Here is a 27,796-nt window from a genome sequence, read left to right as displayed (position 1 = left end):
TTTATTTTGAAAATTGCGACAGGAAGTCGTGCTGTACATCATCTCTGACTCGACGCCGGTCTCTTCACACTGTCCACAGTCAGTCGTATCGCGGACACAGAAGCGCTGGATTCAAGTGCTTGACCCTGCTGTCCGTGGCTCTGACAGCGTCAGTTCTTCCAGGTAAGGAAAACAAAAAATAAAATATTCATTTGCTGATGATTGTAGCTGTTCGAAAGTGTGCAACTAGTGTTTCCTTGTTCGTCTTTTTTTGGAGCGAGTCGGATTGTTGATGTGGCAACTTAATGTATTCATGCTTGGTAACACAAAGCTACGCTTTAACATAATAACTTGCCCTTTTTCCAGCGCTTTGAAGCAACAGGTATAGACGAATAAAGTGAAAGGAAGTCGAGTCACAGTAACCCTGATAACACTGGCAACAGTACTGTATTGTCCATAAAGCTGTCAGTCAGCGGGACTGCTGAGGCAACATGAAAGATTAATGAACGCCAGCTAGCTAAATGTTAGCTAACTAGTTAACTAACGCTAACAGACCCTTCTGTCCCGCATCTCTCAAGTACTTCCGTTTTTTTCTGTTAGTTAAAGCGTGACTCTAGATAACGCAATGTTATTTGACTCCTTTATTTTGGATTCTTTGAGTTCCACGTGAAAGCATTGTGCAAAGTAGCACCCCGTTAACTTAAAATAGGCCTCCCTTGTTCATTAAAAAAAAAAAAAAAAAGATAAGCATATGGATTAAATCAGAGGCGGAGGCAGGCATTTGATACACCCGGGGTTTAGCCCTAAAGGGTAGTATGCATGTGGGATGGGGGGGGGGGTTAGAAATGGCTGAAAGATTTTTTTGAGTTTTGTTAAAAAAAGAATGACTTCATATAGCGAAAAATATATATCACATATGCAGGACACCTTAAACTAGGTTTTTAACTAGGCAGCAAGGCAGAACAGAATCAGGGCTGTATCAAGACACGTGGACTAAACCCCAATTCAACCAGACCCAGAACTGATCCGGAATTAAAGCAGGACTACAACAGTTCAAAATCAGGACTACTTAGGACTTAATCAAGACAGAACCAGAATCAGAACTAGATGATAGTAGCACTAAAAATCATCATAGAGCTGCACTACACTTATTTTTTAATTGTACCAAAGTCCACTATTTAGAAAAGTTTATATAATTATTTAGCCTTGTTGTGCAAACAAGTCTGCATAACTTAATAAATACAGAATTTGAAAAAATAACAAACCTAAAAAGAAACACTAGGTATGAGATACACGAGTACCTATGATACGGTGATACTTTTGGTAAACAACCATTTGACTAACATGTGTTTCTCACCTGCTCTGGTTCCATCTGCTCTGTCCTCATTCTCTCTCCCTTTCCCTCTCTGTTCCTCTCTCTCCCTCTTTGTGCTGACAATCAAGCCAAACACCAACATAATCAAATATACAGTTGAAACCAGATATTTACATACTCTTCAGATAAAATCACAAACACTTTTTTAACTGTAACATCAAATCAGACTAAATGTTTATTTTTTTTAGATTGATAAATATAAAAAACATATTTGTTAACTTTCTATCTGTATTTCTTAATTATAAATGGCACCAAATTGTATTCAAAATTGAGCCACACTTATGGAGCTCCACAATTCTTTTCCTGGTGTTTTGGTTTCCCATTTTAAAGAAACGGGCTCTGTGTTTTGCCTTATATGCATCCACAGCTGTGCCACCAATTTACTCACATGGACTCTACTAACCTATCAGAAGCTTCTTCAGCTCAGAACAGAATCGTCTGGAGTTTTCTTATTAATTAACAATAAACTTAGTGTATATGTACTCCTAAATTTGATGAAAGTGATAAAAATAGACAGCTCGGTCTCTTTATTCTGACATTTAAGTAATTCAAAAGATATTTCAATATTTAGGGGGGCAGCACGGTGGTTAGCACTGTTGCCACACAGCAAGAAGGTCCTGAGTTCAATTCCAACATCAGGCCGGGGTCTTTCTGTGTGGAGTTTGCATGTTCTCCCCGTGTTTGCGTGGGTTCCCTCCGGGTACTCCGGCTTCCTCCCACCGTCCAAAGACATGCAGCTTGAGGGGATAGGTTAATTGGAAAATCCAAATTGCCATTGTGTGAATGTGCGAGTGAATGTGAGTGCGAATGGTTGTCTGTCCCTGTGTGTTGGCCCTGCGACAGACTGGCGACCTGTCCAGGGTGTACCCCGCCTCTCGCCCTATGACAGCTGGGATAGGCTCCAGCGCCCCCCCGCGACCCTGAAAAGGATAAGCGGAAGCGAATGGATGGATGGATGGATGGATTTCAATATTTATTTACATAAAACAAAACAAGTTTACTCTAAATTAATGTTGTACAGTGAAAAAATGTTTTTGTGTTTTCCATAAAGTGTATGTAAATATCTGGTTTCAACTGTGAATATACTGCTGTGTATTGAAATTCCTCTTGTTTTGCATAGAAATATACTGAACAACATACAAAGCATAATATATAAAATAACATCTACCTGAGTTTTTTCTTTGAAAGAAGCCCCTTATGCCCATTCTTGTATATCAGTGCATTACTGAAACAGATTTATTTAGCCATGGAGGGAAACAACTGAAACTATGAAATAAACACATGTAAGCTAAGACTCTCTAAAGAAACAGCATTGTTGTTGTTCGGCTTTTCATTTCGCCATTTGTTGATTCACTTGAAGAGCAAGAAACGTAATATGGGTTAAGTGATCCATTTCTTTTGTGATACACTGTCATATTGACATTATTTGTACAGTATGAATGATTTGCTTTGGTATCTTCAGTTCTCCTCTGTTTGCCTGGCTGCGCTTCTCCAACAGCACACTCGCAGGCAGCAGCTCCCCCCGCCCCCTCGCTCAGTGTCTGAGCTCGGATCATACCAATATTAGGGGGGATTTACGCACAGTCGTAAATTCCCACAGTGTGCACTATGTGCTTCGAATATTGTGTGTAGTTTTTGTTTTATACAGTTATCAGCCAGGCATCTAACTATGAAAAAATCACACCCCAAAAGACCCCGGGCTTCTGAAAAAACAACCCGGGCTTAACATAAGTGTATGTATGCCGAAACATCCGGTACCCCCCCCCCCCCCCCCCCCCCCCCCCCAACCCTAAAATGCAGTCATACTTCTGTTTTTAAGACCACCTAAAAAAGGGTCGATTCCAGGAAACCTTTAGGTGGGCTCAGCCTCTGATCATAATGCCCATGCGTAAAAGTGCCTTGCAGTAATATTAATTGAATATCCTGTTTGCAAAGGTAGTCGACCATTTTTAAATTTGCAAACCGTAATTTAGGTGGTTACACATTACAGTCTTGCCTTAAAACAGTCTCATTAGTTGAATGACCTGTTGCAGTTTTTAAGTATAATTCAGAATGAATAATCACAGATTTCAGTATAATACATTGGCTTTATGGTGGACTCTTTAGTTATTGAACCCAGGGCAAAGGATCAGCTATGTTTACCAGACACCGTTTCAGTCTCCTAACCACATGCAGTAGAGGTAGTCCACCAAATCGTCAAGAATTTAAAGCAGCATTACTCCATACTGACTGATCCATATTCATTTACAGCAAAATTCAAACTGAATAAAGGCTGCTGCTGGCCAGTGACATGTAACATCCATTTGACTTGAAGTCACCTGGAACTGTAGCTGTGCTGTAAACAAATAATGAAGCCAAGTGTGACCAGAATAAGAACAGCAATCTTCAATATGCTGAAATAATAAAGTACACAAGCTCGCTGGCTGGTAACTAGCAATAAGCCAGAGGACTGATGGCTTGGGAGGCTCATTAATATAACTCATCACTAGCTTAATATTCATTAAGCAATTTAGAGAGCAAATATGCATAAGCATATTTCCTTCGGGATTAATAAAGTATTCTGATTCTGATTCATACACTTTCTAAGTGACAATGATGCCCTGCATTTGCAAACCAATTTGCACTTTTGCTCTGTTTCAGGCAAAGTGTAAATCTGCACCACTGATTTGTGCGATGAAATTTTGTCTTTTTTTTCTGCTGCAGCAACCAAAGTCTGATTTATTAATGACAAACCAGCACTAGATGCATCATGACATCAAGAACGCTGGACAGTTAAATGTGTTTTCATTCTGTCACATCTCCAGTCGATGAGTTGAAAAATGATCACATTAGATGACGATTTCAGAAAAGTGTCTTAGTACTACATCTATGTGACAGACAAATGTGGTTGTCTGGTGTAAATTCACATCAAGCGAGTGGACGTGGCGTTTTCAGCGCCTGCACACGCTGTCCAGTTAGCCCGAACCGCTTGGAGTATTTCCAGCAGAGACAACACATCTGATGCACGCTCAAATTGATTCTCCTGAAACAGTCCGGAGCTTGTGCCAGAATGGCTCAGCTGTGCTTTCGTGAGGTGTCCATTCATCAGCATTTGTTTCATATGGGCAAATGTATTATATCAGTGAACTTCATGACATAAAGGGTTGAAAACCTTTATCTGCTGATATGTTTGAAATATTTGAAATGTTGTGAAGCACAAGGAGAAACAAGTTTATTGCATGAAACTTTCAGGGGTGTCAGGCAAAGGTAAAGATACTGTTTGACATGGATTCCCTGGCTCTGTGTCCAGACTGCAGGGTATTGGACTTGGTCTGGATGGCTGATGGACAGGGGCGCAGCAGACCAATCACATGATCAAATGACAAGATGCTGGCTCGTAACCGCTTCCTCCTCCTGGTGGTGGTAGGTGGAGCAGCGCTGGCCATCCTCAGCCTGAGCCTCCAGTTCTGTAAGTACGGTGTGTTTGAAGTGTGATGTCCGATTTTTAAAGATCATTCATGTAATGAGTGAAGTGAGTGATTTGTTTTTTTTGGAGGGGTCGGGATCATGGACCATTTATTTTATTTTTTATTTTGAACTCTTGTTGCTATTAAAGAAACACTGAGGTATAAACTAGTGTGTTTTTTCTGCTATTTCCTCTTAAGTTGCTTCTGTTATTTTTTTCTTCTGCTTGTGGTTTTGTCTTCACACATGCATATCCTGTCATTGCTGTCCCATTCAGGAGACCCCATTTGTATCTAAACAAAGCAGAATCCCCCATTGACTGTCTATTAATAACCAGCAGCACCAGTGGCCCTCTGTCGATACTCTGTCGCCCTCACATCTGCTGTGGAATGTCTAGGTGAACTCAATTGTGTCTTTTCTCAATCAAGTCATTGTTCAGCATCCCCTTCAGGTATTGTCTAGATAGCATATCCCGGCCGGCCGCAGTGAATGCAAGGAAACCACCGCTCTGTAAAAGGAGACAAGCTTGCCCCGCTCTGGATGTGATTTGCAAGTCGTGCTGGTGAGAAAGGGAATATTGCTGCTTGATGAAGCAGATGGGGTGTGGTGAACAAATTGCAAAGCTGTTTTGCGCTGGCTTCATGAATACCCCCGAAGCAGCACAAGTGTTAATAGCGACCGCAAGCTTGTGTCTGGACGAGCGTATAGGATTAGACTGCCATAAATCACACTCACAGGATTATGCTGGTATTTTGGACTTTAAAATCTCCTGAGCTGTCCTTCATCAGCTGTTTTAACATTTTGTCCTCGTATAAAAAAAAAAAAGTCAAGTGTAAGATCGGGTGCTGAAATGACTGCATTTACTGCTCCTTTATTATTCCTCATATTTTGCCTTGAATGACACAAATTTGGAGTTTAATCTTTTGGAAAATAATGCAAGAGCAAGCTGGCTGTGACTCTTGCTCATCTAGTTATTGCACTTTGGGACCTTAAATCCAGACTGTTTTTCTCTGGCTCTCTCCCCTTCTCGCACATAATAAGAAGTGGTTGAGCATGTTGGAGGAAGCTGCTGTGTAAGTTAATATTAGTGCCATGCTATCAGTCTCATGCTTGTCTCCTAGACTGCAATTTTCTTGTTTGTAAAAGTGCCAGATACTCCTCTATAACTCAGTGTATTTAAAAATGTTATAAAGTGGAGATGGACTAATATATCAGCCAATATCAGCTTTGTTGACTGTGTGTTAGCAAATGATATGACATTTAGTGTTTAGCTGAATATTTTTATAATAAGATAAGATAAGACTTTATTGATCCCACAACGGGGAAATTTTTGCATCACCCCAGCTCAGGTACAGATATATGAAGGAAATACAAAAATACAATTAAGTACAATCAATGAAAAAAAGTAAGATAATACACTATATACAATGGTAGCATACACAGTATGTGATTATGGATATAGTTGGAAATATGGAAGACATAAACTATATAGCTTGGAAGGTCATGGAAGGTCCATTATGCATGAAGTGGTGACCGTGGATGTTCACAGTGTCCAGTGACTTATGACATCGTGATTGAGGAGTTATAGAGTCTAACTGCTGTTGGGATGAATGATCTGTGAAAGCGCTCCTTCCTGCAGCGAGGGTGTTTCAGTCTCTGACTAAAGGAGCTGCTCAGCCCACTCACATACTCATGCAGTGGGTGATGTGGGTTGTTCATGATGGATGTCAGCTTTACTAACATCCTCCCCTCACCAACCACCTCCACAGACTCCAGGGGACATCCCAGCACAGAGCTAGACCTCCGCACCAGTTTGTCAATCCTGCTCCTGTCCCTGTCCGTGCATCCACTCCCCCAGCAGGCCACTGCATAGAAAAGGGCAGATGCTACCACAGTGTCATAGAATGTCCTTAACAGAGTCCTGCAGACTCCGAAGGACCTCAGTCTCCTCAGCAGGTGGAGTCGACTCTGGCCCTTCTTATACAGGACGTCTGTATTTGTAGTCCAGTCCAGTTTATTGTTGAGGTGAACACCCAGGTGCTTATAAGAGTCCACTATCTCAATGTCTTTCCCTTGGATGTTCACCGGTGTTGTAGGGGGTGACTTCCTCCTGAAGTCTATGATCCTTTGTCTTGCCGGTGTTGATTTGGGTCATTTCATTTTGGTCATAATGGTCATTTCATTTTGTTTTCCCACAAAAAACAGTAGAAAACAAAAATAAACAAGCAAAAAGACACTTTTTTTTTCTTTTTAAAGGTACAGTGAATAATTTGCTGAGGTTCTTTGATAGACAAAAAGAATGTTGTAAGTATAAATATACATTGATTAATGTGTCTTCCAACAAACTGATGCATTCTTATTAACTTATAATTGTTCTATTGAAAATATATAGGAGCGGTCACCAGTTTGTGGAAACCACCATGTTGCTCGACCATCTGGAATACAGTAACTCAGTTGGATATCAAAGTTCCCCCTAATCTGGTTTTATTTATGTAGTTAGAGACCGGGCACATGCATAATACGCCTTTTAATTAATTCAAAGGTTTAATATTTGTACATGTATAATTTTCTCATCATGTCTTTCTCCATGTCCTCATCATCTGCTGCCTCCACTGCTTTCTCTCCTTCCTCATGTCCAATTCATCCTCTCCACCTCAAGCTTCATGTCTTGAACTGAACTCAGAACTCTTAACACATGAAAACATGCATCAACATGCTTGCTTATTTTGTCATAATTACATACGGTCAGCAGATTAGACATGTGGCCCTCCTGTCTCCGGACGCCTGACAACAAGCCAGCTAAACAACAATAACAACTGCTTATAGGCTAACATGACGCCAGCTAATATTAGGCTTGAGTGTCCTAAAATCACACGTATCTTCTGATAAACAGTTTGACCACATTCTCACATCGTATGATACTTTATGCACCAAGTGTAACTAAGATTTTACACAGTGTACATTTAATATTGGGATCAGCCCAGAATTTCACATTCATGGCATCCTCATTACTTGATATCGTCCTTTTCATTAACAGTATTAAATTCTCTGGTTTCTTAGCAAAGAGAGAGTTCTTGTGGCTTATCAGGACTTGTATTTCAGTGTGGGATTGGAGATTTGACCCACAATTCAGTCAGTCAATGCAGGCAATTCCTACACCCAGCTACATTGATCTAATAATGTTCAGCCCAACGTTTATACTGGTGCAGAACAGCTGGCCAGAAGCAGTGCAGAGGTAAATCGACATTCGTCCTGGACAACACTTGGCACACATGAGTATCAGGTCTCTGCTTTTTGATACATTCTTGCTACCTTCAAAGATCTGAACATGAAGGAATACAAACATGGACTCACTGGAGGAGTCTCACTGAAGGTCAAGTCAGCAACTTAAATCCACAAGCTCCTCAGATAGCTAACTAGAACTATTAAGATCAATCAATAGTCTAAAGCAGGGCTGCCCAATCCCAGTCCTCAAGAGCTACTATCCTGCAGCTTTTAGATGCATCCCTACTCCAACACAGCTGAATCAAATGGTTTGATTACCTCTTCAGCATGCCATCATGTTTGGCAAAGGCCTGATAACAAGCCATTCATTTGATTCAGGTGTGTGGGAACAAGGATGCATCTAAAAGCTGCAGGACGGTAGCTCTCGAGGACCGGGATTGGGCACCCCTGGTCTAAAGTATGTCAGGCTAACTGGTTTACCAGCATATCCATGGCTTAGTCTTATAGCAGTCAAATGAATGGTTGAATTTGTAAACTATACAGTGCTATGGTGCTTGTGCAGATGTGCCAGATTACCGGGAAAGAACAAAGCATGCCATGGAGACCAGAGGAAAGACAACCACCAAGACAAAGATAGACAAAGCACAAATTACAGCAGCGTTGTAGTTGGGAGGAGTGCAGCAAAACACAGTCTGGAAAAAAAGACCTGTAGTTAAGCTCACAAGTAGCAATCCTCCCAAGAGCACTGTTTATGTTTAAAACTGCCCTCACAAACCTTTTTTTGATCAGTAATACTGCTGAAGAAAAGCTGCTGTCATCATTTATTCATCACAAATAGAAAAAGAATTGAGCCATTATCCAGAAAAAGCATGGTACGAAAGCATGAGGGATTTTCTCCTCATGTTTAATAGATGGTCAGCTTCTGTTTTTGTTCCACTTTTCTGCTATTGCTCGGTTCATCTGCTCCAGTGCTGCTCTTCCTTCTTACCCCCAGCCTGCTTTTAAGAAAAAGCCCATCCTTATTTTTATTGTTGTTTGTTGATCATTACGGTGAGAGACAGAGTGACTGAGGATTATTGAGGGCGGAGTAAATGAGCCTGTCTGGCTCCAGACTACCTCAAATTAAAAAAACCAATACATGCTTTAGAGCACGGCAGGCAAAGGTAGGGGAAGGGACTGACAGGGAACTCCCAGAGGACGGTGATGACAGTGTTCTGGGGCACTCCAGAGAACTCAGAGTAATCTATTTTGAGATGTAAGCAGCAAAAGTAAAGGTGATGCAGAACTTTGTGAGAGTCAAGCACTTCTAGAGTGTCAGATTCTGTGAGAGAGGACTGCCATGGGAGGATATAAAAGAAGAAGAAAGGCAGGTTGTCTGTGAGGTTTACACAACGATAAAAGAAAGTCCCATAAGTATACCCTTCAAACAAAGTGCTGTTTGGACGGATCAAAAAAGACTGAAAGCTTCTTTTCAGTGTTTTAACAGGCATGGGCATCACTTGACTTTTTTTTTTTTTTTACTTTGGAAATGATAATCTACCAATGAGTGTCCTTAAGTGTTTAATAGGCATACCTCCAAGCACATGTCAAATTCCTCTCTCCACATTTCTCACATTCCTTCCCTTGCAGTCACTACCAGCGACAGTGATGGTGTCTGAGCAAAATCTGGATATGCTTTTGAGCTACCAGTACATGCAGTGAAAATGCTATGGAAAAAAAATCTTGTGGAAGGGATTGTACTCAACGGCCCACTTGGCTTTCTGAACATTTCTGAACAGCTGATTCTGCTCTATAATTTCTGTGGCCATTGAAGTTCCACTTAAGAAACCACGCCTTCATCCAGCGTCTATAATTAAAGCATTGTCTATCTTTTTGTTCTTTTTATATTTATTCTCCAAATAATTATTTTCCAGCCATTATTAGCCCAAATGTGCAACAAGAATCGTGTCATTTCAGTCCATTTCCAGAGTTGTTGGAGCAGAGCTCACCAAAGCAGGAAACAGTGAACTATGACTCCATCGTTCATGAGTCTTAGTGTGGTTTTCAACACCATCAATCTTGGTATCCTCTTAGCTGGAAACCATCTGGAACATATGTGGTCTGGCTCTCGTTTAGAAATGTTAGAACTGCTAGTCTACAGTTTTATTATTTAAGGTTAAATATGGTGAGGCTCAAGGCTCTGTTCGTGGTCTTCTGTTTTTCTTGCACTATATAAAAGCGTTGCCCTTTTGCTATGGTAACCTGCTGATCATCATTCCCTTCCCTGAAAAGGAAAACAGAACAAATAGAGTGGAAGTCATGGCTGTATGAATACAGTTGCATTACTTTTGTGGTGTAAGAAAAGCTGTGCAAACAAGTAAAAGTCTTTCTTCTGCTGGAAATCATAATTGAAATGCAACCCCCCCCCCCCCCAAAAAAAAAAAACACAACAACAACAAAAACAAAAAGACAAAACAAACATCAGTAATGGAGTCAGTAATTGTACATTACTAACAGCAGCATCTGTAAAGCTGGCACTTTTATTAGTAGACCAAAGACAGCTGTTAGCAACATTGTCATTTTTATTATCATGTAAAGAAGCTGCCCATAGTTTCTCTTCACCTGCTATTTTTGCACACATTTTATGAATGAAGCCTGTATAGCGATACCATCTCTGTGATATCACATTCACGTTACACTATGACTGAACACAATGCAGCTAAAGTCTCGGACCATATCATTTGCATCCACATGATGATATCTTACAGTACGGGCATCTCTGAAGACACACATTCCACACTTTTCTTCTACTTATTCTAGACACAGTTCTGTTATTGGTTTACAATAAGTGACGCCCTACAGAGCTGAAAAATGAAGCTAACGCAGAAGAAAAAATAAAAGCAAGTTAACAGACTGGTATATGAAACATTTTGGCCTCTTTGAATAGTTTTCCCTTTTATAACAGCTTGTTCACCTGCCCTTTATATTCATTATTGTCAATTGGTTATAGGCTTTCAACATGTATTCTAAAGAAGTCATCGGACATGACCACAAGGTGCGTAACTGAACGTATCTATAGACGTCTGGGGGCATATAGACGCTGACTTTTTATGCCAAAGTACAAAAATTGTTACAGCAAAAGTCACTCTATCTTAGAGTGTATCCTACCCAAGTGTCCAAAACACCCAGCATTGGTAGACCGTGGACAGAGTAGGCATCATCCCTCTGTAGCAGGAATGTCAAACTGCTTTTACGTTACCCACTTTAATCTTAAGTGGGTCAGCCCAGTGAAACTTCCCTTTCTGTCATTCTACAGAGGTTTCTCTGCAATTTAATCCTAGTGATGTGTTAATATAACATAGTAGTATATACGTGTTATAAAATATAGACTGAAAAAACAGGAACTTTTATGTCATTTAATTGTTTATTAATTACTTTGGTGTAGTATGGTCATCTGAGCCTCCTTCACATTTTTCAAAGCAGTCCAGTCTTGTCAGGCCAATTCTGGCCCCCAGGCCTTACGTTTGACTCCCCTCTTCTATAGGCTGTTAAATACCCCAATTCTTTCATCTTTGGGCTGAAGGAAGAACAACACTCGGTGTCTAAATACTCAATCAACAATCTCTTTATTCCATACAACACTTTGAGCATAAAGCGTCCGAACAGGAGGGTCCGCCAGATCTTGAAATGTCTGACAGTTTCTCACATTCTTATAGCTTCAGCCTCCCTCCAAAGTCATAAAACCTAAACATCCACATTCTTTCTCTCTCAGTGAGCCTAAGTTATGACCATGGCTTCCTGTGTAGTATGTTCTGTTCTTTTCTAATCAGACAAATAAGGCCATTATTCTCTGAAAACAGTATTTCTTATAAATCAGCAGTGTAATGCATCATAAAACAATGCAATTCATTCACAATAAATCAGCAGTCTAACGTAATACAAATCGGTCTAATAAATCTAATAGTTGTCACCTTCTTCTAAGTCAAGAGTTAAATGCAACGTAAAACTACATAACGATTTCACAATCTTTAATTAGGGGTATAATGTGGCATAAGATAATATAATAATCTCACAAGGCTCAACTGAGACTAGCCTTTACTGATAGTAAGAGCCCATCAAATACAGGTGTTGCTCTTAAAAAACATTCATTACATTGGGTGGATAGAAAATACGGAACATACGGATGTGGTGTTTGTGAGTGTTTGCTGTGGGGCTGTTTAGTCGCTTGAAGTAAAACAGGCTGATGTATTTTGATGAGATTGGATTTCAGAGTAAGAGTCAGCTTGCTGCAAATGCATGACAAACAACATTTAGACGGGTATTGAAAATATGACTTTAGAGAAGATGTTCAGCCTTTCCTGCCAACATTTCGATGCTATTACTCATCCTCAACAAAACAGCTCAAAATACTGCAGAGCACGATACGAATAGACCTACTGTAGTATAGATATGCATTAAAGACAAATTGTGGTGCGGCCTACATTTTTAATGCAAAGCTATTCAACTGTCAAGCATACTAAATTAAATGGCTTCACTAATTATTAAAGTGGCCTGTTGTAGACTAACTGTCTGCACTGTTCAGACATATTAGCTGGAATATAGATTGAGAATATTCCCTCACTCTATCCATCAGCTTTCTCTAGTGCTTACTTTATGCCAGGATGTATGAGCTGAAATGCATCCCAGCATGCATTTTGCCAAATGCAGGCTTCTGGAACGGTGCCAGTCTGTCATAGGCGTAACACACTGACAGACTACCACGCTTTACATTACCTGTGTGTTTCATATGGTTTATGACCTGTGGGGCTTTTTGCCCATGTGGTGTTGTTTGTTTGGCCCAGCGTTAACACACTTAGTCAAGCAAGGAAGAGTAAAAATTGCCACAGGTGCTGCAGTTATTGTCCTGTGAAGTCAAAGTAGTCCAATCTCAGTGAGTAGTATAGATTACATGTGAGTTTTATCATAAATTGTAAATACAGAAAAATCAGAGTCTTGTGCATGGATAGCCTAATTTTTTTTCTGGTAAATCTTTTAACCATACAGATTCATTTAGAGCTTTTGAACTGTGACGGTCATAAAAATCATCCAGCAAATCATCAGTGTGGTTCAGTTGCTAGGACATGGCAGCTGTCCATGGCATGATAATGGCATAACCTAAGTACAAAACTAAGCTGATTAGGTTGTTGGTATTGATGTTTAATATAGATGCTGTAGACATGGACATGCATTTTGTCCTGCAGCCCTGAACTCTTTCTAGGACTTAGCTGACAGAGCTGGATGTAAGAGATCAAATGAGGTATCCTGATGATTTTGATAATTGGCCTTGGGGTCTTGCATCCCCAAGGCCAGCTAAACCAGACCGTAGGTGGAGTAGAAACCCAACACTCATATTTGCATTTAACGATGATTTAGCATTTCCATGTTTTCTGTTTGTTTTCTCCAGATGGTTCAGTTTCCACTAACATTTATATAATAATTCTAACCAAAGAGCTGCTTTGCCACCCTAATGACAAAATAAATCCGACCAGATACCGGGTATTAAAAGACTCAGATCTATATCGGGGGCAATCAGGAGCTTATGGGTGCTTTTGCTGTAACACTGACCATTAGTGATTAATGAAATGCGAACCACGAGGATGTTAATCTGTTTCGTCCCTGTGGATTGTTTGTAAAGCCCCATAGCGCTGCCTCCTCCAGCTGTGAATGATTTCATTCTTCATGAGCTTTTCTGTCACGAGTTGTTCCATTCACGTTCACTAGACATAAGGTGAGGATGCAACAAGTCCTGGCTGCCTCCAGCTGCTCATTATGTCTGTACTATGAGTCAATATTTGCTCCATCTTTTCCACTGGGCTTTGGTTACAGCAGTGCTGACAGTACAGTGTGCTCTCAAATTGGGTACTATAAGTGGGCACCCACCTTCTTGATTTGAGGCCAAGCCACATTCTCTGAGTATCTTTATACTTCCATAATCACAGCGGTGCTCTACTTGACACAGATGTGTTTGTGTGCATTTCTGAGGCAGAGCCGCCTGTTTGCCTTGAGGTAAAAATCAGGCTGCGTGTTTATAATGATGGCCTCACACATACTCAGAGGTGGGAGAATTAACAGGGCAGACTGTTTAGCTTTGAGTTTGTGAGTCAGGATGCGTGTATGTTTGCATGCTGTCACCTTTGCTGAAAACACTCAGGTAGCCCTCTTCTCAGGTCTGACGGAGGTGGAAGGATACTTGGAAGGCATGTTAATCGAGCCACATTTAGCATGTCTGCATGAATTTGTTGTGTCCCGTGTGCGTAATGCTCTGTTTGCCGTTTCTGTGTATGCACGTGACAGTGTCGGGCAGGGAGTAACAAAAGCCCCATTGTGGAGGCAACTGTGACTGAACTGGCCTCCAAACGTTTGGTTTGTCCAGGCAGACTGTGTGTGTGTGTGTGTGTGTGTGTGTGTGTGTGTGTGTGTGTTGCTGGGAGGTGGTGGTGGTGGTGGTGGGGGGTAGCAGTGTATGGGGCACAGTGAGTGGAGGAGGACAAGTTATGGTAATGAATGAGCTCCAGTGTGTGCAGTCAGACCTCGAGCTACTGAACGGTCGTCAAAATGCTCTCCACTCGTGTCGCTGAGCTTGTCGTTTTTCTCATTTGTGGTGAGTTTATGTCCAAATTCAAAACTTTTCATGAAGACTTTCATTTTTTATTTACCAAGACAAAGACATCAGGCTTTGTCTTGGTAAATAACTGTTCTTAGATGTTCTTGCTTGTTCTATGTTCTAAAAGTCTACCAGCTTTTCTAGTATTTGTGTACTACAATTCTTAGACGAGGATTATCATGACAAACCTGTTAAGAAGCATTGACAAACACCTGTGACAGGTTGTGCTTTACGTACATCAGCTGCACAGATTGTGTGTGATAATATTGTTGTGCTGCTGAGGGAGATGTGAGATATGGCTCCATTCAGCTACTTTTACTAAAAGCAGAGCTGTTTGTCTCACTTTTTAAATATTTATTGAGTGAACTATTGTGTTTTCCTTTTGATAATATTTACTTCTAAACCTAACTGAGTGGAAAACTCATAATGCACATACACCAAAGTAAAACAGAAAAAAAGGGATTTAAAAGATACTGATGTTGCGAGTCAGTTTGTTCTAAAACCAAGGATCCTAAAAGCAAAAGCTCATGCGCTTTAAAAACAGCAGCCAAAGCTCACATTTGAATAGCTGGAAGCAGCAACAGTCTGGGTTTTCCAATTGATAAATGCCTTTAAAGGATTATTTAAATCGGGTTAAGGTAATAGGCAAGATTTAATTTTGCACATATGCACAATGGTTACATTGATGGGCCATGAGGATATTTAATGTCCTTTCAGAGCGGGACATTAGAAAGTATGGAGTCTTTCACAGACAGCTCACAATGCATGCGACAGTTAAACAAATGGAAAACACGATCCTTGGAGCAAAACTGCAAGGCAGTTCATTTGTGTAGTACATTTCAATAAAGTGGAAATTCAGAGGGCTTTCTCAGGGTTTAAAGGCATTATGGTAAAATATAAAGCAGGCATAAGGCAATCTGAAGTTACTGTATAAAAAAGGTGTAAATACTAGTGTGAAGTACAAACAGAAGTAAATATTTGAGCAAACTGTACGGTCTTGATGAGCCCCGCTGGAGACACGGCGCTGTGTAACATTATTTACACTCTGTTGTTGTTTTCAGTCATTTCACTCTGAGAAATGAAAACTCATTAGGTCTTTTATGATGAGGCAGACAGTGGGCCTCTCTTTTTCTTCTCTGCAGCAGGATGTAATGTTTACACAGTTGACTTGCCAGCCTGGATTGTGTGTGTGTGTGTGTGTGGGTTCAGCCTCTTTTTCTTCAGGGTTGGATCCATTTAAATGATCCTTCCAGTTCCCACTGCCGCTCCACTCTCTTTGGACCATTTCTCCTCGGGTTCACAGGTCAGCCAGTGCCTAGGCAACACTGTGGTGGCAGTGAGGGGGTTTTAGGATACAGAGCTGTTGACATGGAGATGAACTGAGATGGAAATGGTTTTCTCAGATGTCTGTGTCTTGCTACTCCATTATTTTGTGGTTTTACTTTTCTCCTCTATTTACCATTAGATGAAAACCTTTTGAAACTCGTGCTGCCAGGTTTTAGACTCCATCTTATTATTATTACTATTATAAGAAGGTACCATGATGGCACCATGTTCAGCACTATATATTTCCCTGTCAGCTGGCAGGACCAGGTTACTGTTGTGAGCATAATTGATATCATAAAGTTGGCTTTACAACATCCTGCAGGGACCCACGTAAGCTACTGCCAAAAATAGAATCCAGTTTTATGGAAAACACTTTAAATGTTGTACACAGATTAATGAAATAGTAAAGTCCCATGTTGATCCCTGGGCAGAAGACAAAACAGTACTATTTAGAGTTCTAAGCCAGTGAAGCTGCTCACTATGATGCTTTAGATTGATGTTTTTCAGTTTTCCTAATTCTTTCATTTCTCTTTCTACCTTTACTTTTAACTTAAAAAACATATATATACTGTATTTCTACCTGTTCTCATGCCACTTTGTTTCTCCACAGTGAACCTGATCCCCACCACACCGATAGTGGAGGAGCGCCCTTTCCATGCTGCGGATGGAGGTATCGGGGTGGCTGTGGGGAAGAGCAGAAAGCGAGTGTTCCCACAGCCTCACACCCAGGAGCCCAACCCCATATTTGAGGCTTATGGGTACTGCAACATTCCCAACCGCACTGAACAGGCCTGGGAGGGTGAGACCTGCACAGTGACACAAAATCTGATTTAAGCAAAATCTGAAAAAAACCTTAATGCTGTGTGTGATTGTGAGTTTGGTTATGTGAGAGACATATTGTTGAGGCCGGCTCTCTCTTTGCACGAGTCAGAAGCAGATTTGATGGACAGCACAAAAAATGCTTAATTTAGTAATAATGTCAGCTTTAGTGTGTCAGGGCACGAGGGATGTGTTAATTTTGGAGACGTCACTTCTCCTGGACTGCATCATCTGTAATGCTGCAGCTCCATCTCACTACAGCACAGCTCTGTTTCTAGCCTGAGGCAACCATACAAATATCCTGCACTGTTTGAGATGAGTTACACAAGCAACCGCTAATTCACTGCGTGGTAGTTTCTCTCACCGGAGGAAAATAAATCACGTTCATCATTTAGATTTATTAGACCACCTGTCATAAGAACAAGAAATAATAAATAATCATATATTTTTTTAGACAGTTTCAGACACTGGACAATAAATCACTAAATACTGATTTTCCTGTTTGGCTATGCAAGTAAATAAGTGTCATTTTGCATCTTAATCAAAAATTAATGTTCTTTTTTATATTTTTCTTTTTTCCACACATACTTGTGGATCAACCATTACGGAAACATAAAAAGTATTTTTGCTACTTATACTTGTGTTGATTTATAGCATCTGTGGCATAAAGCTAGATTTGACAGACACTGTGCATCCAAAGTTATTAACATGCGCAGTGGTGTTTTTTTTGTTTTAAGGTGGTGAAATGTTCCCAAGGACACACACTCATTTCCCTGCATCTCCTATCTTCTGATTTGACTTTTAAATAACTCACTTACACTCACAGTCATACACTCACAGACAGTGCTCCAATTTCTTTGATGTGTCTCGTGTTGCTGCCAACTCCAGCCTTAGTTGATGCCCCGAGCAGAGCACTTTTGCTTCAAATTGTCTCAAATCTTGTGATATTTTTTGTATAGTGCACTATATGCTAACTATCTCTGCCTTCAATTTGGTACTAGGTTAAAACAGTGAATTTATGAGAACTTTAAAACTGAAAATATTTCTCCCTTGTGTGTCAGAATGAGTACATGTTGGACTATGTAACAAAAACAACAGTGATAGTTGGGGAAACAGCTCTGTGGAGATTGCCAGAAACTCTACGGGAGATAATTCGATGTACTTGTCGCTAAGAGTCACACTTTGTAAAGTGATTGAATTGTTGATAGAAAGAAATGAACATACCTGCTCTAATTTCTTATCATCATATGCCTGCTACATCCTAATCTAACCACAGTCTTGATGCTTGGATAAGTAATCTGATATCTGCTAACAAAAGGGAGAATAATGGCGAATAATGGTGCCTTTTTCCACCGCATGCATTGGAAAATTGCTGAAGATGGTCTCCTCTGACAGGTCACAGTCCTGCTGACTACAAGCTGCTGTCTGTCCATGTGATGATTCGCCATGGTGATCGCTATCCGCTTTATTCCATTCCCAGGACCAAGCGACCCGCCATTGACTGCACCCTGTCCACTAGCAGGTACACTCACGTTTCCCATTAGATGAACAAATACAACCTGCAGCATTTTTTATTAATCACATTCTTATTCTAACATGATGCTACAATAAACCTCAAGAAATGTTTTCTGGACTGATCTAAAAGTGTAGCGGAAGCTGATTAGTGTGGTGTTTTACTCTTTTAACAGAAGGGCAAGAGCATGAGTGGCATAACTAAAGTGTTACAGTGGTTTCTACAGTGTGAAAATGAAGGCTTTGTGCCCACTGTTTTAATTAAACCAGATTGGAGAATAGTGCTTCCTTAGCAGTAATCTCCCAGCTATGAACTCTGGCCCCCTTTGTCTAATGGTTGGCAGGAAGACCTGATGGGAAGTGGGTGAGAGTGAGACACCAATTACTGAACCAGGCTTTGATATCCTCCTACAAAAACTGCTGGCTAGATAACAGCTGTCAGAAAATGAGCTCAATGAGAAAGCAGCTTTAGATTTTTTTTTTGTGTGATGTTCAAGAGCCTCCCAGCAATTAATTTGCATCACAGTTGGTAAATCAGGACCTGTATAAGCATTAAACATATGAATACCCCAGACAGTCGCTTGGTTTTCCAGCGATTGCAGGCGGCAGGACAGAAACTCCCTATAGAAATGCGTGGAAGCACACACACACACACACACACACACACACACACACACACACACACACACACACACACACGCAGAAATTAATATTGTTATCTTCCTTTATTCATTATGCTCCATTCTCCAGACTTTACAGTGCGTCTGCTCTTCCCGGCTCTGCAGCTCAGTCAAGAGGGGGCTAGACAAGGCTTCCTGATAGGAAGTTATTAAAAGCCAGCTTTCCCCTGTGCTTGAGCTTCAGAAGAGGTCTGCTTCTGTGTGGTTGTGTTCACTTCAGTTATTGCAAATGCACGTTGCTATGGCAGTTTTTCTTGTTATTCGGTCAGATGGGTTTTGTGCACTCACACTCTGTGGGATTTTGGACCATATGGTCAATAAATTCTCTGTGACCGGTCGTGTGTTTGGGCTGTGTACCTGGCTTCAGATTCAGTCACTTCTTAACTTAATTCTGCACCAAGCTTTAAAGCAGCAACATCAGCTCTGCACATCTGGACAGTGCAGGCCACATGCCAATCTCTCAGGCTGAAACAAAGGGTTGCATTTCAGATTAGTTAGTTGCAGCTGATATGCAATGAACATTTGATTATTAAATATAAAGCGTCGCTCTGGTTTAGGCGGTTTATGATCAAGTACCTGCAGGAATAGAATAGAATAGAATAGAATAGAATGCCTTTATTGTGACTATACGGTTGTACAATGAGATACAGAATAACAGCGTTCCCATCAGGCGGAGTGGCAATTTGTTTTTAGTGCTTATTACTGAATATTGACTTTCAAAGATTTTTGTTTTGTCTTTAATAAAGTAGTTCTCTACTTGGATTGTATTTTTACCACATAAATTCATTCACAAAGATATGTAGATCCACATATATGAGCCAATGTTTGTTATTTGATTATATATTTGTGTCTAAAGTGAAATTTAAAATGAGTAAAGAAGAGATGGAGGAAACACCTTCCACCAGGTTATTGGAGTTTGTTCTTCAGAGGCAGGACTTCCCTGTTGGCAACTCTACAAAATCAACAACCAGCTGATCTAAGCAGAGTCGGGCAGAGCATAAACAGTAATCCATGACTAGTTGTGACAGAAAAGTAAAAATATATTTAAAAAGCACTGTCACATCATCTTAGTAATATGGCCATGCCCATAGCAAAGCTAGCATATAGCAGCAGATTTTGGATTTGATGCGTTGTCTTGTTGTTTGGTGTTGAACTGCCTTCACTGTGGAAGAATTTAGTGTTATTTGTATTCAAGACTCAACTTGCTAAATATCTCAAGTTGCACCACTACCCCAACTTCCGTTCATTGTTAGTCCAACCGTCTGCAGTGGTACAGTACACAGTGACCATGGTGCTACACATGACATATAACAGTCAACACAGGACTACATAAAGTGCAATGTTCAAAAATTGCAAAAAAACCCCCAAAGATGGTGCAACATCAGACAGAACAGAGCGATACAGACACAAGACAGTGCAGTCACAACAGTGTAATTAGAAATGTGCAAAAGACTGCGTATTGTGTAAAAAGTCTCAATACTCAGTCTTGTACTTTAATACTACTACCAACACAGAAGTGTCCCATTATCTTCGTGTTTATCGGTCTGAGAGCATCCCCACTCTTCTTGTTTTGCTGCTGACCAACTGGTCCTGACTAATCCTGACTCTTCCCGTCTCATTACATCACGTCACATTCTCCCTGCTGGCTGCAGTGCTGTGCGTTTTGCTGTTTTGAGGCCCTCTGTATCATTCAGTTACACCCCTCTGAGTGGATCTCTCTTGATTTTTCTCCACCTCCACCGTCTTGGATTGCAGATGGTTAGTCCTTCTGATCTTGTGAGCTGCTGTGAGCTGCACGACCACTCTAAGCAGGACGACTGGTTCTTTGCTACGGAATCATCAAAGCTACTTTGCAAATACATATTCACAGAGGAGCAACTAAAAAGCAGAAAAAGCTTCATGCACACATGTATACATACCAGCAGACTGAGATAGAAGCTCTTTAAATGTAAAGTTATGTACAGAGAAGCCTGCACAAAACTGCCTGGTTCTTATCTTCGCCCAGTGTGATATAGCAGCCAGTGACAACACTTTACAGGCCCAGGAACAACTTCTTATGGATGCAGTGCTTCTCTCTTATGTTCATAATTCCACGGTGCCGCTCAGGCTGCCCAGGAACACCACAGAATATGATAAAGTCCAGCATGTGAAACCTGATAAGCTGAGAATGGACAGGTTTCCTAACCATGCTGAGTTTGCTGATAACAACCCTTTGATTGAGAGTGGGCATTATTTAAAAGGTCTAGACACTAAAATGCTACAATAATATGAGTTTCCTCAGTTTTATTTATGCAGGATTAGTTTGTGGGGAAATAGCTCGTTCTGTGCAAAGTTCAGCATTATAAGGGGCATTTTAATGCTTATATATATTTAGCTGAACCATCAACTTGCTCTTCTGTCGCCACACATTTTGCATCTCCCCGTTTGTTGGGGGAAAACTCTGTAAAAAACCCAGGAGAAATAAAGACACAATGTAACACCGTTAATATTCTGTGTAAACACTCACCTCTTTTCATTTTTGGCTGTAACTAAATGACCATCATGACAGTGTGTTTCATTTTTGATGGCCATGTTTTCAGTGTCAGTCCTCAGTCTATTTAGTCCCAACTGAAATATCTCATCTGTTAAAGATTTATGAATAAATACTCCATCCATCCATTTGCTTATCCTTTTCAGGGTCGCGGGGTGCGCTGGAGCCTATCCCAGCTGTCTTAGGGCCAGAGGCGGGGTACAGGTTGCCAGTCTGTCGCAGGGCTAACACGTAGACACAGAAAACCATTCGCACTCATAGTCACGCTAACATTTTCTCACGTTTACAACGTGGTTTAAATTAAAACCACGTTGTAAACATGACATTTTTATGGCTGAATTTTGGCATTTTTAACCTAAGAGGTCATGGGGATGATCCACTTGTGAAGCAAACTTCAGCTTTGTTTCAAGGGGGGTTGGACACTTCCTTGTTGGCTTCGGTCCCAAACATTGCTGCTTGCTTGGTCACCACTTCAAAATTCTTTTCAGGTGTAGATCTCAGAAAGATTCATAACCTAGCTGAAATGCATTTGTCTTGCTTTGGTGAGTCTGTTGTATGTCTTGGTTTATTCTGGTAATAACATAGGTAGTTCTGTTTTTATTTAGACCAGCATGTAATTACAGGGATCTCAACTAGCATATGCCCTGGGCAGGATCCTTACAGAGAGCTCAGCAGTGTGTGTCCTTGTGTGTGTGCGCCTCTGTGTGTGTACCCTGGCACCAGCTTGTCGACCCACTGTCTCCGTCTGTGGTTAACTGAGCTCTTTCATCGGGGAACATCTCTTCTCTTCTTCTTCTGCTTTTTCTTCTTCTACCAATGCAGTCTTTGTCCAGGTTTTTGTCTCCCTGAACCAGTCATCCGATTTGCTTTCATCCCAGCTTTGACCACACCATCTCATTCCCTTTTTTATTTACCCCACCCCCTCCACTCATGCTACCTCTTCTTTCCTCATCTCTCCATCCCTTCCTCCCGCCACACTAATCTTTCCCCCCATCCCATTCAGTGATAATAATCCCTGCTTAATGTAATTGGGCTGTGTAATCTTTGGTTAGCAACAATCAGCCTAATAGACAGCCTGGCTGGCTCTTTGTCTGCACTAGTGTCCCCATCCGCTGACATCCAGTCTCCCAGTGTAGCCAATTAAAATGTGAATTGTCTCAAACTCCCTAAAGCAAAGTCATCAGTTGATGGCACCGAACTGGAGCACTTGTGGGCACTGAATAGCACATATTCAGTGTCGTTTAAGGGAGTATTAACTTGTGATAATGCAGAGAAAGGTTTGGTTAAATGGTGACAACAGCTGCTGATGCAGCATGATAGGAAAAGGCAATAATGATTAAAAAACTAAGAGTTTAGTGCTGTGAAGCCTTTGTTTTGGCATAAAAAGCACAAACTACCCATTGTCATCATGCAATTGTCCTTTGTAATGTAGCTGCTAGCTGTAGAGCTGCGTCACAACAATCACAGGCATGATTTAAGGGTAATGACGGCTCTGTGTGCGTGTTGTTTTTTTGTTTTTTTCTAAAACGGCTCATTCCCGAACCAGTATGTAATCACTATGGAAACTGTGTATGTGCGCATGACCCGTTTTAATCTGAGTGAGCTGAACTGCAGCTCCCTCAGATTTGTTATATTGAACTGTAATCTTCAATCATCTCTAATCTACTACAACTTGGATTGCTCCTCTCGCTGCCCTCATCCCTACGTGTTTGTGCGTGCTTGTATGCGTGCTCGAGTGGGTGTTAGGCTTTGTGCGTGTGTACATGTGTGCATTTCTCCCAAGGCAACAAATTCTTTCATCTTTTTATATCTCCATTTCCCGTATTGCCTCCCACACATATTGAACAGTGCTGCTGCTGCAGAGCAGTGTTGTGCTGGAGAGACACCTGGTGGTGAATGTGGGGAGTGGCACCACATGCTGCGACTGATGATTATTTTCATTACAGGTTATCTTATCAGCTTTGTTAAGATTTCTAAGATGGCAAATGACAATTTCATAATTTTTTCATACCCCAGTGTGATGTTATAAGATTATGTAAATTGTATAATACAAAAACATCCTCACATTTTGGAAGCGCGCTGTACATTTTATTTTATTATTTTTTAAATATAATGCAAACATAATACTGGCAAGGCAGTGAGAAGGGCCTGGTTTGAATCCACCATCCTTTCTGTGTGGAGTTTGCATTTGTTCCCCGTTTCTGAGTGGGCTCTCTCCGGGTACTCTAGGTTCCTAACATGCAGTTAGTGGGGTTAGGTGTGAATGTGAGTGTGAATGGTTGTCTGTCTCTCTGTTGGCCCTGTGTGGGAGTCTGTCCATGGTGTGGATCTGACTTGAATAAGTGTAAGAGGATGGATAATACTAGCAGGCTTCATAAAAATTACTGCAAAGCCTCAATACATAGACTTAAGTGATGCATTGGCTTGCTGTTTTAGCTTTACTGCACACCAAGAAGGTCCATGGTCTGAATTCACTGGCCCTCTGGGACCATCTGTGTGGAGTCTGCATGTTCTCCTTATGGCAGCTTTGGTTCTCTCCGGTCCACAGGGAGACTCCCACAGTCCAAAGACGCGTTAGGTTAACTGGTGATTCTAAATTAGCCGTAGATGTGTGTTGGTCCTGTGGTAGACTGGCAACCTGTCCAGAGTGTACTTAACTTTTTGTCCCATGACACCTGAGGGAGACCCTGTGACTGTGAATTTGATAAGGAGAACAATGATGGATGTTTCAGCTTTACGAGTGTTTCATGTTTTGAGGGGGGAAAAGCATTATTATATTAATACCTTTCTTTAGTTATTGTATTATTCCTACTAATTTATTAACCTTGAGGATTTTATAAACAATTCATTATGTAAGTCAGATTTTCCATTAAGATTTAAAAGGGAGTATTTGTATTAGTTTTTATGCATTTAAAATCTTTTTGAGTGGACAACAAACATAAGCAGGATTAAAATGAGCAAGCATCATGTTAGCAAAAAGGTTAGACACTCAGGGGTCACACAGCTGCCTGCCAATGGTTAAAGCTGAAATATGAACAGGAAGTTCTGTTGAAAGGTTAGAAGCAGTTTAGAGAGTTAATGTTTGCCTTTGCAATGCTGCGTTATATGGTGTAATGACATGAGCTAAAGGTTATTCCATGTGTGGATCTACTGGATGACTTTTTTTTTTTAAAGCAGCTTTAGTAAGAAAACGCTGAGTAAATGTTTAAGATTGAGCACAGTTTAATTAATCTGTCCTCACAAATATTGCTGTACACATTTGCTTGGTAAGTGGAAGGTTGTTGTTTCAGTTCCAGCTGGAGACACAAATCCCCTGTGGGGCTGTGTCAGGAAGGGCATCCAAACATGCAGCACTGCCCACTGTGGCGACCCCTTGTGGCAGCAGCCGAAAGTACCTATAAACAGAACTATTTGAAACAATTAATCGCATTCAAATACTCTGTTTGTCACCCTTTACTGAACTTGATTCGGGTATTGTGTAGAGTTGCTGAGAATGAAGCTCTGCTTGGTTATTTAGATGTTACATTGAAGTCACTTATGATTGAAAATATTATGATTAGTTTGAAATATTGTAATTGGACTTTTTAAGTCATTTTAAATGATTTAAACTCATTTATCATCATTTGTCAACTGTGACACTTCTGATCAATTTAACGATGTCTTTAAGATCAAAAAGCTGATCTCCGTTCAGAAACAAAGAGCAGTTTTTAAACTGTCACGTATTTCAGCTGTGTGGGGAAACCACATCCACCTGAGCAGCAACGGAGGCTTAAGTCTGTGTTATGTGAACATGAGACCATGGATTACATCTTTAACTCCTCTTGTCTTTTCTACTAACCCTCAGGAAACCCTCCCACCCCCTGCTGGACCCCTTCATCCATCACATGGGCCTGGGGGGTCGCGGCCACTGGGAGTCACCTCTGGGCTCGGTTCCTCGTCTGCCCAGCCACAGTGCCTGTGAGATGGGAGAACTCACGCAGACAGGTGACAAGAGCAGTTGAACCGAACTCTTACAGACATTGTTATGTGTTGAGTACTCACATAATTTATTCTACATCATTCATGCCACGTTTCATTTTCCCATCGTTGTCCAGGTGTGGTGCAGCACCTTCGCAATGGGCAGCTCCTCCACCACGCCTACAAACAACACAGTCTCTTCCCTTCTGATTGGGCGCCCCGTCAGATCTGGGTGGAGACCACAGGGAAGAGTCGCACTCTTCAGAGCGGGCTGGCCTTCCTCTACGGTTTCCTTCCGGACTTTGATTGGACGAAGCTGACCGTGCGTCACCAGTGGAGCACGCTGTTCTGCAGCTCGGCCTGCGACTGCCCTGCCAGGAACAGGTACCTGGAGGAGGAGCAGAGGAGGCAGTATCAGCTCAGAGCGGCCGATACTGAACTGGAGAGAACTTACATGGATATGGCACGAACTTTGGGTCTTCCCACTCGGCAGCTCCGAGCTGCAAACCCCATAGACTCCCTGCTGTGCCACCTGTGCCATGGCCTTTCGTTCCCATGTGTTCCCATAGGGGATAGTGGCGCCGGCGGATGCCTGACTATGGAACAGTTTGCCGTGATCCGACGGCAGCAGCTGGACGATGAGGTGCACCGGAGGAGAGCGGGGCTGTACCACAAATACGCCATCCTGGCGATGTATCCCTACCTCAACCGAACCGCCGCCAAGATGGAGCGGATCGCTAAGAGCATCGAGGCTGGTCGTGAGCCTCGTTCCGGGGGCGAGGAGGTCTTCACTCTCTCTTCAGCCCATGATGTCACAGTGGCTCCATTGCTAAGTGCCCTGGGTCTCGAAGAAGCCCGGTTCCCAAGGTTTGCAGCAAGAATTGTCTTTGAACTGTGGAAAAGTCCCTCGATGATACAAGGCCAAGTAAAAAAGAGAGGTGGAAAAGGTGAGAAGTCAAAGGCCAAATACGGCGAAACATTCATCCGGGTGCTGTACAACGGCGAGGACGTGACATTTCACACCTCCTTCTGTCGCCCACACGACCGCCACGTCAGCCAGCCTCTCTGCCCTCTGAAAAATTTCCTGTCTTTTGTTAGGAGAGACATGTTCAGCGTTGTCAATGCCACCTCCTACAAGGAGGCCTGCTACAGGCGCCCTGGTTGACCGACTGAGAGGAGGGCGACTGAGTAAAGCTTGATGGCAGATGGTTGTACTTTCATTTAGAATGTTTTTGAAGACGGTGTACTCTTACTCTGCTCGTAGTGTCTCCACATTTTATAACATAGTCCTTTTACATTTCTGAGCATGAAGTGTGACACAATCACACACAACATGACCTTCACTTTATAACCTTTCTACAAGCGTACGATCATTTTATAAAGATCTGTTCTCGACTCTATCTGTACAACACAAACAATTCAAGGGAAGTTGAACAGCACTCAGCCACTTTATTCCAACATTCCATGACAACTTGAAACTGCAACATTTCATTATTTCCAAATGCCTGTAAGAAAGAGGAATATTGAAGCTGGAAATACTATGATGGGAATATTTTGTGTATAATAATGTATTTCAGTCAAAACTTTGGGCCAGTTTGAGCTGTAGAACTCAAGATGACCAAGTTTTGTTTTAACATTTAATCTTTGCAGCAGGCTTTGTTTTTAGCAGTAACATTCTCACACGTTGCCGTGTGTCTTTTTATTCTTGGCTTCATTCAAATTGTTTGCGATACTCTAATAGTGACAGTTTGGTGCTATTAGTAATCACGCCCCTCTTCTCATTTTGGTCTTTCTACTGAGTCTAATAAACGTTTTTCCGAACAGACGTACGTTACTGTAAAACAGTAAAATAAATGCCGTCATGTTTTAATGCTCTGTTCTTAGTGGTTTTTTTTTTTTTCAGCTATGACCCATTTGGTTTGGATTTTAAATACTGAATAAACAAATAAAAGCTGTTTCTAATCTTACTTTGTCTTACTGGTGATTTTTTGTAAAGCGATGATATAAAATCATTGCATCTAAAATGTACCCAGTTATATTAAAAGTCGTTAAAAACATTTCTGCAAGAATATCAACAGATGTCGTTTCATACACCTGTTTTGTCACCCTTGTAAAAATGTCTTGCTTTAGGTGTTAGCTGATCCTTCTACCACCATCTTCCATTTCAACTCACTCTTTTTAAAAAAAAAAAAATACTGTCTCTGATTTTGACTAAGCCATTTCAACACCCTGGATTTCCACTTCTCGGCCCATTACTTGGTGGATTTTCTGTTGTTTAGGATCATTATTCTGTTGAAATGGCTCCCTCAGGTCCAACTTTCTGACTG

The 27,796-nt window shown here is 41.3% G+C and overlaps 1 protein-coding gene across 2 annotated transcripts; it reads left to right on the top strand.

The window, feature by feature from the left end:
- The first annotated feature begins 17 nt into the window (after positions 1-17).
- On the top strand, positions 18-27,436 carry pxylp1 (2-phosphoxylose phosphatase 1). 2 transcript variants are annotated; one of them, XM_086260797.1, is made up of 6 exons: positions 18-162; positions 4,644-4,802; positions 16,582-16,770; positions 18,186-18,312; positions 25,357-25,496; positions 25,607-27,436. In XM_086260797.1, exons 2-6 carry the CDS (start codon positions 4,721-4,723, stop codon positions 26,632-26,634), a joined length of 1,566 nt encoding a protein of 521 aa, XP_086116923.1. In that variant the 5' UTR covers positions 18-162; positions 4,644-4,720; the 3' UTR covers positions 26,635-27,436. The 2 variants fall into 2 exon arrangements, with proteins under 2 accessions (XP_086116923.1, XP_086116924.1); XM_086260798.1 differs by lacking the exons at positions 18-162; positions 4,644-4,802 and adding an exon at positions 14,514-14,642.
- Positions 27,437-27,796: the final 360 nt, after the last annotated feature.

This window comes from Aulonocara sp. 'chitande type north' Nkhata Bay, linkage group LG14 (assembly GCF_057382095.1).
Source record: "Aulonocara sp. 'chitande type north' Nkhata Bay isolate Kocher_YH1m ecotype deep benthic linkage group LG14, A_spYH_male_GT1.1, whole genome shotgun sequence".
Lineage (NCBI taxonomy): Eukaryota > Metazoa > Chordata > Actinopteri > Cichliformes > Cichlidae > Aulonocara > Aulonocara sp. 'chitande type north' Nkhata Bay.
Note: the sequence above shows the minus strand (reverse complement) of the source record. Positions and strands in the feature narration are given on the sequence as shown.

What these genes read in the sequence shown, in the direction of transcription:
- pxylp1 (XM_086260797.1), top strand. Translation starts at nt 4,721, where the DNA reads ATGCTGGCTCGTAACCGCTTCCTCCTCCTGGTGGTGGTAGGTGGAGCA. An exon ending in CACTGAACAGGCCTGGGAGG is followed by an intron (nt 16,771 to 18,185) that starts GTGAGACCTGCA and finishes CTCCTCTGACAG; the next exon opens with GTCACAGTCCTGCTGACTAC. An exon ending in GGGAGAACTCACGCAGACAG is followed by an intron (nt 25,497 to 25,606) that starts GTGACAAGAGCA and finishes ATCGTTGTCCAG; the next exon opens with GTGTGGTGCAGCACCTTCGC.